This window comes from Lagenorhynchus albirostris, chromosome 5 (genome assembly GCF_949774975.1).
Source record: "Lagenorhynchus albirostris chromosome 5, mLagAlb1.1, whole genome shotgun sequence".
Lineage (NCBI taxonomy): Eukaryota > Metazoa > Chordata > Mammalia > Artiodactyla > Delphinidae > Lagenorhynchus > Lagenorhynchus albirostris.
The window spans coordinates 97,376,682-97,390,368 of record NC_083099.1 but is presented as its reverse complement, the minus strand read 5'-3'; the positions used below and the strand labels follow the sequence as shown (position 1 = coordinate 97,390,368).

The 13,687-nt window shown below is 37.2% G+C and overlaps 1 protein-coding gene across 1 annotated transcript in view; it reads right to left on the bottom strand.

Annotated features, from left to right (window-relative positions):
• The window catches only part of ABI3BP (ABI family member 3 binding protein), a 263,443-nt gene that overhangs the window by 161,122 nt on the left and 88,634 nt on the right, over positions 1 to 13,687 (bottom strand). Inside the window, exons 3-4 of the mRNA XM_060150668.1 lie at positions 9,871 to 9,939; positions 5,735 to 5,867 (exon numbers count right to left, since the gene is read on the bottom strand). Coding sequence (XP_060006651.1) covers positions 5,735 to 5,867; positions 9,871 to 9,939 — 202 coding nt within the window. The remainder of the gene's footprint in view (positions 1 to 5,734; positions 5,868 to 9,870; positions 9,940 to 13,687) is intronic.

Genomic DNA, 13,687 nt, shown 5'->3' with positions numbered 1-13,687 from the left:
GAATTGGGTCAAGGTCAGAGGTTTAGCATTGGAAGTCATTTACATCCTTATACCACTCCTGCTATTGCTTGTAGAACAGCAACGTCAGAAATTCCTGGGAGGTTTTAGAAATGCACTATCTCAGGTTATTCCTAAGGATTGTGGAATCAGAACCCACATTTTAACAATATCTCCCACATGATTTGCAAGTACGTCAAAGTTCAATATCTCCCACATGATTTGCAAGTATGTCAAACTTTGAGAATCACTGTTCTATATAGAGGTGATAAAGACATGGCTTATAGCTGAGATAAGGAGGATACATAGGTGGACATCCAAGGATATATCTCTATTCCACATTTGAGAGACAGGATAACAAGTAAGCAAAACATAAGAGGAAGAGGGTAAGAGGAAAATTGAAATAAAAATTTCAAAGGAAGAAAGAATTCAAGAATGGGAGGATGGCCAAAATTCCCACAAAGAGGTTTAAAAGGATAAGAACTGAGAAAACTCTACTGGATCTAGCAATTAATTGCTAGATCACCAAGAGAAGTTTCAGTGGAATGGTAAAAAGAGGACCGAAGCCAGTGAAAGAGAATAAAGACTGTGAGTGTGGTAGAGAAGTCAAGAATATGAGAGCACATTAATCTGATAAGTTTTGGAATTAAGAGAAGAGTCTGAAAAGTAGCCTAGAAGATATAACACAGTCAACAGAAGATGTTGTTTGGGAGTAGGGAAATCTTGAGCATGTTTGTAAGCAAGAGGCAGTGCACCAATATCAGTAAAGAGGCAAATGTAAAACATCAAAGGCTTATGGAATATGGAAGCGACCAGATGATGAGCACTGTCTGAAGTCAGAAACATTTTCCTTGGTAAGAACAGAAGAGAGTTAAAACTAAATGTTGGATGAAGAAACAGTGAGCTGATGGCAAATAGCCTAAATTGTCTTCAGTACTGCAGAAACCAGGATGGATTGGGATACGAAAAGAGTCAGGGTCAGTAGCCAGGATGCTATTCCCAGGATGCAGGGTAAGGTAAGGAGTGTCTGGATTGGAATCATTGACATGGAAATGGAGAAGCAGAAGATAAAGATACTAATATGGGTACTTCTCAAAGGCAAAACCAATGTAACTCAGAGCCTCAATACCTATAGGAAATGAAGAATTTAAAAATTCATGAAGTTTCAAATTATGGAGAGTGAAAGAATTATGATACTTCAGAAAGTAATAGGGGAACTGATATTTCAAGAGAAAAGTATGAGTTCAATTTTGTTCTACGTTTGAAGTAATGGTAAGGCATAAAAGTGAAAATGCTAACATTTTACTGTTTATTCATTCAATATAAATTTACTGAAGGCCTACTATGTGCCAGATGCTAGCCCGGGGACTGAGGAAACAATGGTGGATTAAGATACCCATGGTCCCTATCCTCACAGAGCTTAAAATTTACATGGCAAGACAAATGGGTAACAAGGCATTGGGCTAAATCAAGTGAGAATTTCCAGACATCAAAAATATTCACTTCTTAACAACTTGGGATAAAGAAAAAAAAAAAAAAGGCAAGAGTCAGCCCGGGACCAGCCAAAAAGGAGGGCCCTCACTGTACATTAAGAGCAAGTAAGTACAATGTGAACGTGTTAGAAAATGTGAAAAGAAAATTCTAAAAGAATCATAAAGCTTTAATAAGTTGGCAAAGGAGTGAGAACTAAGGCAATCTTGAACACTTTAACAAGCTGGAAACATGGGAAGGAAAAAATATGCTATTAATGGTGAAATAAATTGTGGTTTTAACTCTTCATCTGGGCCAATCTGGAAAGCTTTCTTTTGACCTTAGATATATTGAGGACAAACATGTACATTCTTCCTTTCAAAGCCCATTAAGAATAAAAACTGTAAATTAGGTACATCTACTCTCCAAGGAATGTGAACTCAGAAAAGGCTCTAAAAACATGGGAGAACCATATGGACCCTATGCAAATAGGAATGGAAACATACAACCAAGGATAAAGTGACTCATTAATGTTTCGAAGCTTAAAACAAATAAAACAGAAAACAGAGGTTTTCTCATTAGAAACTCACCACACGAGAGCTTTGATATATAAAGTCAAAAGTCAAAGTATAGGGGCTTCCCTGGTGGTGCAGTGGTTGAGAGTCTGCCTGCCAATACAGGGGACACGGGTTCGAGCCCTGGTCTGGGAAGATCCCACATGCCGCGGAGCAACTAGACCCATGAGCCACAACAACTGAGCCTGCGCGTCTGGAGCTTGTGCTCCGCAACAAGAGAGGCCGCGACAGTGAGAGGCCTGCGCACCGCAATGAAGAGTGGCCCCCGCTCGCCACAACTAGAGAAAGCCCTCACACAGAAACGAAGATCCAACACAGCCAAAAATGAATAAATAAATAAAATGTAAAAAAAGTCAAAGTATAATGTAAAGAAACCTTTCCAATAACTTGCACTTGCATAGTAATATGCAAATTACTAAACGATGCTATACAAACCAATGTGAAATGATTCTGTTTTAAAAAAAAACAGAGACTTTACACATAGTGCCAAATATTAGAGTTAAATGGATTAAAATGACATCAGTTGATGTTCCTGTAGCAAGCCAAGGGCATTCAGATTCCAACAGTTTTGTCAGAATATGCTCCTGAAGGAAAACTTGAGCTGTACTAATCTTCTAATTTTCAAGGAGGAATCATTCCCTGTAACTATTATTGCTTACTCTAACCTACTGGATTAATCTAAATTCTAAACAATACCATCTACCTAATCATATGAGGGTGGATTTCTCCAATTCTGCATCTAAGTACACCAATTGAGTTGTTCTGGTGGATTTATTTGGGTGCTTATAATATGTACAGTATTTCCAGAGCTTTTAAATAAGGACTATTATTTTTTCTCAAATGTCAGCTCTTTATTAACTGTTCTAACTAGGGAGAAAGGAGGGATGGGTAAATAAAATTCACAAGGACTCCAAATGCTTCTTTTTGTCATTACCATTTAATTCTTCCCCTTTAGTCATGTCCTAACAATTCCCTATTTCTGTCAAGGATACTTTGATCCTCCCACATACTCACGTTTGAAACTTGGCAAGCATCTTGACATGTTATTATTGAATCTTTTAAAAAACTTCATTCTAGGTAGAATTATTTATTTTAAATATTGTGATTTGATGGGCATGACTCCATCTATTTGATGAGAAGAGCAGAGCCAGGGTGTATGGGCAAGGGGATGAGAGGGTGAGGTATATACATTGTCTGAGTAGCTTGGGGCCTTCAAGTCAATTGCCTTGGATAAAATTCTAACTCTATCCGGGCAACTGTTCCTCTACCTTCTTCATATTCATTATCTCCTTGTGCTGTCAAACCGTGGCAACCTCTATCAATTAGAATCAATCATCAGATAAGTCGTTTCATGGAGGGGTCAGCAGAACCAAGTGAAATTGAAGAAAAGGCTTGAGGACAGGGGAGGAAATCGTATCCAAATCCTGCTATATGAATTTGCAAGTTACTGAACCTCATGGATTTATCAAGCAAGTTGAGTAACCATTAAAATCAGCTACATTTTGTTACAAGAGTATCAGGTCTCCATCCTTCCCTTCTACCCTTCCTGCCCATCCCCTCCCCTCCATTCTTTGTTTTCCTTCTTTCTTTCTTAGTAAGAGACTAAAAAAAGGAAAAGAAAGCAACCCTTAAGTGTTTGTTTTCTCAGCACTGGCACCCTGTGAACCCATTAGAAACTGAAGTTATCACAAGAAAGAAAGTTCTTTCAAGAGTCCATTTCCAAACAAAGTAAGTTATGGGTTTAGTAGTGGTTGAAATAAGGAATAGTTCAGATTCTTTGAAACAGCTCAAAATTACTTTTCAAAAAATTTAGTTTTGGCATATCTTCTACATACTTTTTCCAAGAATTTCTTCCTTCAGAACTATGGACATGTGAAAGAAAATTTAAATTTTTTCTTTCTTAGTTTAGACTTCTTAATCAAAGTCATATGAAAGGTACTTCTGAGAACTTACAAACATTTTAAAGCTCTTTCTTTTCTGTTCAATTAAGACAAATAAAAAGAAATAAAGCACTAAAAAAATAGATATAAAGCAAAAAAAGTACATGAAAATGTTTTCGATATCTTTAGTACAAGGGAAATACATATTAAAATGGTAATGAGATATGACTACACTAGAATAGCTAAAATGAAAAATGTTGATGACACAAAATGCTGGTGCAGATGTGGAGCAACCAGAACTCCCATATACTGCTTGTGGGAATTTAAATGGAAAAATTAGGCCAAAAAAAATCAAATATACATCTTCCCTGTGACATAGCAATTCTACTTTTAGGTATTGATCTAAGAGAAATTAAAAGATATATCTACAAGAGTCTTATACAAAAATGTTTATAAAATTTATATTCAAAATAACCAAAAAACAAGACACAATTCAGGTGTCCACCGTCAAGAAAATGGATCAATAAATTCTGAAATATTCACATAATGGAATACTACTCAGGAATAAAAAAGGAATGAACTATGTATACTTGCAATGTCATGAATGAATCTCAAAAAAACATGCTGAATAAATAAGATAGACACAAAAAGAGAACATACTTTATGATTCTGTTTATATGGAATTCTAGAGTGGCCAACTCTAGTACTTTCTGGAGTAATGAAAATGTTTTATGTCTTGATGGGGTGTACAGTACATGGTTACACACCTTTTTTCGTAATTGATTAAATTGTACACCTAAGATCTGTGCATTTTACTAGGTTTACATTATTTCTCAATAACAAAGTTTTTATGTAAAAAAGTAATGAAACAAATCTTAAACATTTAAGTCACTTTGAGTATTTAAAATTAAAAAAAAATCTTCTAAAATAAAAACTCCTTGGTTGAAGCTTGAAAATTTTGATTGTCAGATGCAAAGTTTTGAATTTTGAAGCTACTGTAGTAAATACTTATGAAAAGCAAATATCATCTTATACCCAGTTTAGAATCATGGTTCAGCATTTATACAGTGCCCAGCACATAGACAATGCCAACTACATATGCTGGATGGATGAATGGCAGTAATTTAAAAATAAACTTAGGTTTTTCTTATTTTGTTCTGCCAAAGAAGATGGTAGCTTCATTTCCAACTGTGCTTTTCCTTGACCTACATTTCTCCATGTGTTCCTCACTCCAGTTTTCTAAGTCAATGATCCCTAAGCTTAGGTGAAGTTTCTGATTCAGTAGGTCTGGAGACCTGAGAATTTCCATTTTTTATAATTTCCCAAGTGATGTTGATTGAGGCTGATGCTGCTTAGTTTAGGGACCACACTGAGAGAACTACTGTTTTAGCACTTCGTCAACTGACAGATCAAAGATCCATCGTTTTCAAACCAAAGATGAAGCTTTGCAACTTTTAACAGTCTCTACTAAGTGCTTTCAACCTCATCCTCTGATTTTTTTTTTTTTACACTTATCACTGATAACCCCACTTGCTATTTGGCTTATTTTCCTTTCTAGTTTTTTCTTCAGAAAGAAAAAAATACTTGCATGTGTTTTCTATTCAGATAGGTGATAACTCCCTTAAGGGTAGGGATCCTGACTAATGTATCTTCATTCCCCTCACACCTAGATCAGGCTCTACAGCTAATAGCTGATCTGTAAATACTGATGCTCCTGCCATTTACACATTCTTCTAAAGCATGTGCAGATACTATTGAAAGCAAGTGCCAATTTTCAGATGAAAAACAAAATTTTCCATAATGGTGAACTACCTGTCATTGGGACAGTGACTTGGCAATGTCCAGTCATGGTGAGGGTTGATGAGGAAGCCCCAGGACAGGAAGACTGAGCTTGGTGTCAGAGTGCCAACCACCAGCTGGAGAGGTTTGCGAGATCGTGCTTTACCTGCGGAGATAACAGACAGGTTAATTCTCATTAATATTTAGTGTATTTTCTTTTTTAAAAATAATTTTTAAAATATTTATTTATTTGGCTGCACTGGGTCTTAGTTGAGGCATGCGGGATCCTTAGTTGAGGCATGCAAACTCTTAGTTGTGGCATGTGGGACCTAGTTCCCTGACCAGGGATCGAACTGGGGTCCCCTGGAGTGCAGAGTCTCAGCCACTGGACCACCAGGGAAGTCCTTTATGATTTGGGTAAAATAGACAAAGGTAATTTAGCAAGAGATGAAGAATGTGAAAGCATTAAGTTCCTTTTCTTTTTATATAGTGCACAAATATTAATAATGGTTTGCCCATGAATTTAAGCAGGAATCAAATGAAATACCCTTTTGAGATTTATGTGTGTGTGTGTGTGTGTGTGTGTGTGTGTGTGTATACACATATAAACTATATACATTCCTAGTTTTTATTTTCTTGCGAGTCAGGGATGAATATGGAGGTCTTGGCTATTATCAATGAAATAAACACACACACATATAGGCATATATATACATATATATACTCAATTTTCTTTTACAGACAAAATAAATTATGCTTTTTTTTCCCCTGGGACTGTGAATTAGTGTGAAATAACACCTTAGAAAAGAAAGCTTACCATGTAGGTTGCAGGTTATAGTCTTTTTTTAAAAAAACTATTTGGCAGTGTAAAATCCCTTGTGAGACCATTGTAATAGCCTTTTTTTTTTTTTTTACAGTGAGTATCTAAATGGAAAAGGTGCACACATTTTTAATACTGCTGGAAGAGTACGAATAATACAGGAAGCACAGTTATTCTGATAAGACTAACTGGATTGGGGCAATGCTAAGAGTGATGCTGATATACCATTCTATATTCTTTTCAAGTATGTGGTGGGGGTGCAGACATTTGTTTTTTCAAAAATATTTGAAATTGCAGGCATGGGAGGAGAGTGAAAAAGAGGAGGGAAGATTTTCAACCATGGAAACCAACACTGGCTCATAAAAGAAATCAGGGTACAATCTAATAGGATTAATTAAAAATCCAATGGGACCTAATAAAATTATGCAGCACTAATTAAAACATATATGCTTTGTATTTCCATTAATTCTCTTTTTCATTTCATGATACTACGTATATTTGCTATAAAAAGAAATTTTATCTTCATCTACTGTAGTGTGAGCCAAACAGCAAAATGGCCTGTGACCTTTAGAAGGTGGGTAGGAGGGTACCCCTTGTATGAGCTTAGCTAAGGTTATCTGAACCAAATACCCTTGAAAATTGTGCCTTGACTGTTGCTTCTGTCAGATTTAAGTTGTATAAGTTGTTATTCTAGCGGAAAAGCCCTCTGAAACAAGAATATACACAACCTAGTGGTGGAAAGTTACTTCACTGTGACATAGATGAATTTTTAAAAGATATCTTAAATAATTTTCAAAGATGGTTATTGTTTAATTACTTGCAAACATGCAACTATACTTCTCTGAAAATCTGTCCAGATCCACCTGCAACAGTACCTTATCTATGATTCAAAGGGTTCAAGTTTGGCTCCCAAGGAGGGCAGATTAGAATCTGAGATAAAGGTGGGGGACACGGGTAGTTTGAAAAAGCCCTGAGGTGATTCTGATAAGTCTTTTTCCACCCCTGCATTGATTTTCACTCACTCACGTAACACAGCTGTCTCATTTTATAGATGAAAAACAAAGCCCAGAGTAGTTTCAAGGTTGTCCAAGGTTAAGATTCAAATCCAGGTCTCCTGAATTATAATCTACTTTTCTTTTTACTATATCACTGTCTTAGCTCACAATGTATGAAGATAATGCCACTTAGAGAAAAAAGGTACATTTTTCTTTCCCCAAGGAACCTAAGGTTTACATTACTATCAAATAATTATTTCAATAAGTTTGGATCTTACTTTAAAAATGATTAAATAATTAAAATTTATGTGGCAGATACAAATATAAAATGAATAGAAGCTAATCCATGACTCATTACATCACTCTTAAATGCAGATTATAAAAACAAAAATTATATCTGTTGCCTGAAAGGAAAGGTGGGGTATTATATCCTGAGTGGGATGAAACAATTTCCTGTGTTGGTCATCATACTGAAAAATAATCTCTAAGGCCAGCGTCACAGAAGCCCCCAAATGAAACGAAGTTATAAAATGCTATTAAGTTATAATCACTCTCTTGACCTTCCTTACTTCTTTTTGTATATTTGTTTTATAATCATATTAAGAAAAAGTTCAGTGACTATGAAGCCAGAATCCCATAAAACCATACTCATGCTTCCTGACTTTATTGTTAAATATTCTGAAATAGAATCTTGAAATATTGATGAGAGTACATTTCTTTTCAAGTGTATGGAAAGCTGCCTGGACGACTACCATTAGTAAGGTGTAAGTACTGATTGAAATTTTCCTTGCACTTTGGGATAATATAAGAGGTCAAGGAAAAGGATCTGTATTTCTCAAAATACTTGACCATTTATTGCTTCTCTAAAAAGAAAAGGAAACCAACAGAAGGAGGGGAGGGGATAGTGGCAACTGATTTCTGGTAACCAGGCATGGCTAATACACCTAGGAGACAGAATACAGAGCTGCAAAGGGCGCCTTTGCTCAGTGTATGTGAATATCTGTACGCTCCCCCAACCCTTCTCATCCCTTTAAGAAAGATCCTTTTTTCTGTGTGGCAACCAGAGTACTGTAAAAGACAAATATGATTAGGAAATAATTATTTTGAGAACAGTTCATATTAGAACATGAAAAAGAAAAGAAAAGTACTATGATCAACTTTATCTAGAGTATTAAGATGTGACATCAGATGTTAAAAGCATATTTATAGTTCTATCAGTCCTTCGTAATAGCAACGGCTTCCTTATTTGATCTGAGAAGAAATTTTAGCAGTGAAATTGGGACAACATAGGATTTTTTTTGGGGGGCTGCGTTGGGTCTTCGTTGCTGCATGCGGGCTTTCTCTAGTTGTGGCGAGTGGGGGCTACTCTTCGTTGTGCTATGCAGTGTTCTCATTGTGGTGGCTTCTCTTGTTGCGGAGCATGGGCTCTAGGCACACGGGCTTCAGTAGTTGCGGCACATGGGCTCACTAGTTGTGGCCCATGGGCTCTAGGATGTGTGGGCTCAGTAGTTGTGGTGCGTGGGCTTAGTTGCTCCGCAGCATGTGGGATCTTCCTGGACCAGGGATCGAACCCATGTCCCCTGCACTGGCGGGCAGAACGGCCCCATCAGGGAAGTCCCGGGACAACACAGGATTTTAATCTTCCTTAGTCATGCAGAAATGTTTCTACTCTTTTATACATATGGTATCTACTTTCCTGTTTTAAGTCTCCCTAGCCCTGGGAATATGGGTGTTGCACTGCTGTTACTGTTACTGTAACAAAGAAAGAAGTCCTATTTTCTATGTTGGACTAAATACAAGAGATTTAGAAGGAAGAGGTGTACATAAAATCCAAGTTCCAACCCATTTAACACACACGTAAATGAGTTATGCTTTTGAAATGTCAACAGTTTCCTTCAGCAAAGGTTAGACATCAAATTTTGCCCTAAAAAATCTGAAAGGCACAAGAGCGGGCTTTAGTTCACACATTACAAAATAGAGACAAGCCAACAGGAGTTAACTCTAAATGAGCACTTGCTCTGGGCCAGGCCTGTCCTACGTGTTGCGTATTTGTGGACTCATTTAATCCTCACGCAGACCCTACCATACGTCAGAATGGAGGCACAGAGAGGTTCAATAATTTGCCTCAATCCCTGCAGTTTGTATGTGGTGAGGCTGGAAAAGACCCCAAGAGCCTCTCCCATCAGCTATGCTACTCCCCAAGCAGGGTTGCGTTGATGGGGGTCTGCTGGGCATGGTACATCTTCTAACCTATATTCCTGAGACATCCCCAAGCCACGTGGTCTTTGTGGGTAGAAAAGAGATGAAAAGGCATGCTTTAAAGTTAATTAAAAAAAAAAAATCAACAAAAATACCTGAGCATGACTTCTTTTGGCTGGGAGGAGGAGCGGGCCGCACGACTATCAGATATTTAGGCTCAGCATCTGGAAACAGTAACATTATTTATCAGTAAGATTCTTTGCGAACAGAGTTCATGACAGCAAACCCATTCCTGACTCAGTGTTCCCAGCTTTAGTCAGCTTTAGTCATCGTAACCACAGCACGGGTGGGTGAGAGGGCCCAGGAATTCAGAAAGTTCAAATTTCTCGGGATAGTCCAGGCCATTAAATTTTTAAAATGAAAATTAAATCCAGATTTTCAAAACCCCATGGACAGGAGTCAGGGAGAAGTCTTAAAAGAATTATGCTAGACACAGATTTCATGCCACATTTTCATCAGTCCTTTTCTCTGAGAAGAGACTTTTTTAAAAATCAGATCATATTTCTTTTGTTATCCTACTCCTCACAGAGGGTCAGTCTGGTGCTTCAAAGTCAGAGAAGGAAAATCACACTTGTGCAGGACACAAGAGTCTCACCTGTTGAATGATCTGAAATTGCTCACTTTCTTGGGAATCTGAATATTCATAACATCCTACCTATTTTTTTATCCTGTTTGCATTTCAGTCTGTTATCACATCCAATCAATCATTTTCATGAACAATTTTTAAACAAAATCACAATTTAAGTTGGTATAATTTTCACCTAAAATATACCAATGGAAAATAGAGAATCTCTTTTAAAAAGATTTAGGTTTTATGAGGGAAATCTGTGGGCTGGTATCTTGATAATTTTAAGGTACACAGGTGTCTGTATTCATCAAAACATTGAATAGTAATGACAAGGTCCTACTGTATAGCCCAGGGAACTATATTCAATATCCTGTGATAAACATAATGGGAAAGAATATGAACAAGAATACGTGTATGTATAACTGAGTGACTTTACTGTACAGCAGAAATTAAACACAACATTGTAAATCAAATACACTTCAATAAATTTTAGCAACCTAAAAGTATAAAAATTAAAATGTGGACAGTAAAAAAAATAAATAAAAATTTAGTTTTTAAATAAAATGATATTTAGACAATCAATATGTGTTAACTCAGTCAGGGGCTGATAATTTATCAAAGTTTTTAAAATTGATGTTTTCAAGAGGAATGGTTGGGGCTTCCCTGGTGGCGCAGTGGTTGAGAGTCCGCCTGCCGATGCATGCAGGGGACACGGGTTTGTGCCCTGGTCCGGGAAGATCCCACATGCCGTGGAGCGGCTAGGCCCGTGAGCCATGGCCACTGAGCCTGCACGTCCAGAGCCTGTGCTCCACAACGGGAGAGGCCACAACAGTGAGAGGCCCATGTACCGCAAAAAAAAAAAAAAAAAAAAAAAAAAAAGAGGAATGGTTGGTCTATACACAGTGTATAAATAAGCCAAATACACTCTGGGCATATAAAATAGCATTTTATAAGCAGCTCTATTGGATTAATCAATTGATTGATGGGTATTATCTACAATATTTCTTCAGTAACTCTGGATCCTGGAACTCATTCTACACCACACTTCATCCGGATGCTGTAGTCAATCGCAGTTCACTCCTACTTGCTCAGACGGAGCTCACGTCTTTGTTTTCTTTTAAATATCTCCCCTCCATGTGTTTGAAGCCCAAGGCTTTATGGGGCTGACCTCATTCTCAGCCAGAGACAACCTGGCCTTCAACCATGTTTAATGACTCAAGCCTTTGTCTTTTTCCTGGACACCTCACCAGGCCCTATTTGCTATAACCTGCTGCAGTAATTACCACTGCAAAAGATAAACCAGGTAACCTCTTGAATTGACCTCAGAGCTTTGGCTCATTGATCGTATTGGTGCCTAATAACCAAAATACAGATAGAGGAGCGTTCGCTGTGTTTCAGTCTCATGTATTTGAAAGCATATCTTGCTTACTGGAGCTTATATAAGGAAAAGCTCAACTTAAATCAAGTTCTGTAGTAACAATATAATAACCATTTCCTGATTTTATTTGGGATATAGAGCAATATAGGTATTAAGAAACTACTGTGTGTTGAGTACTTCCTATGTGCTGGATACATTATATTCATAATTTAGTTACTCCTCATGGCAATCCTACCTGACAAGAACTATTCTCATCCCAATTTGTAGATGAGGTCACTGAGGCAGGGTCAGCCTCATGGGCAGCATGTACAGTCACATGGGCCCCATGTTCAGAAGGGTCCCACGCTTGGTTTAATATCCTGCTGTCACCATCATGAAATTCTTAATACTTTTATCTTTGAATTCATGTTTTATAAGGGCTGTCCAATGGGATAATGGAGCATGAGTGTGAGCAGAGCAGATGAGAACAATAATGCATGTCTGCACTTCCTTCCATCCATGTTTGGCATTCTAGGTACCCATTAGCATAGCATTCCAAAGGGCCCATGTCGTGTGGGAGTCCAGTAAGACTCAAAGGTCAAATAAGGTAAGCGTATTACATCTACCACTGAGTAAGGGTCTGTGGAAGGGAAACTGACAGCCCTGTGAGGTCACACTTCCATTTGAACCAGAACTTGCTTCAAATGCAGAAAGAAGGCAACAGCATTTTAAGAAACAAAAATGACCAAAGAATTCTATCATGTCCTTTCTTATTCATGTTCCTTTCCTGTATTAGCCAGACACTGACGCTGAAAATTAGGACACAGAGGGAAAGGAAAAGCTAGAGAAACCCCTGCTTCCTTTTGTTTTCAGTTCTCCCTCACTCGTGAGTAAGTGGAAGGCAGAGGGTATTAGTAGAATGAGCAAGCATCAAAAAGTTGAGTTCTGTGCATTTCCACTAGTGTGGCAAGAATAAAGTACGTATGCATGAACTACAAAATACAAATTGTGTCATTTTAGTGATTCTGCTTAGGACTTAAAGGATCTTACATTTGCATTTAAAACTAGCACTGCACAATATAAAGAAATACTAATAATTTACTCGTCATTTTTCTTTACTTAAATGACCTTAAATAGCAAATAAAAGAGTACCATGACAAGTTGAGAAACTGGAAAAAACTTTATATTTTAGTACATTTAATGACATTTTTTTCCTGGTTTTTGAGCCATGGACCCTGTGTTTTTATTTTGCACTTGGCCCTGCAAATTATGTAGCTCTTAATCTTGTCCCCAAAAAGCCCTTTTAATAAGTCTCTGGAACTCACTTCTAGAAAACAAAGCTAAATCCCATTTTTCTTAAATTGTTCTCATTGTGGCAGAGTAGAGTTAGCCTTTTATTTCCTTCCTTGATACACGTTAATTCAACTATACCTCAGTGGTTTTTTTTTTTTAAAAAAAGGCCTGCAATGCTAGAAAAATAACACACATAGAAGCTAAAGACAGTGCCATGATCTGAGACATATGGTTACATGAGCAATTTAAACGTAATTTTTGTTATGATCACAGTTGTTCTGCGTAGAGCATAGGCTGTTATAGCCAATTACAAACTGGAACAGATGTCGGGACTTGGGTGCATATGCTGGCTCTCACTCTCATTAAAAACTTCCAAATTCACGCATTTCAGTAGTCTTTATGTTCAGTTGGGAACACAGACGTGGAAAAATAGAACAACTGAAAAAGAAGATTTCTATTTCTGTTCTGCACTATGAAATTCTTTGTGGATTTGTAGCAGTCTGGAAATATATACACTGTAGCCTGATCAGAAATTTTGGCAACACATGCCAAAATCAACTACTTTTTAGAGAATGTGTATTATTAAGAAATTTTAAGAAAATGTATAGAATGCAGTTACCTTGACAATTTTTCCATTCCTGACAATGTTGCAGACTAATTAAATCTAATTTGCTTCATATTTTGAATGCCCTGT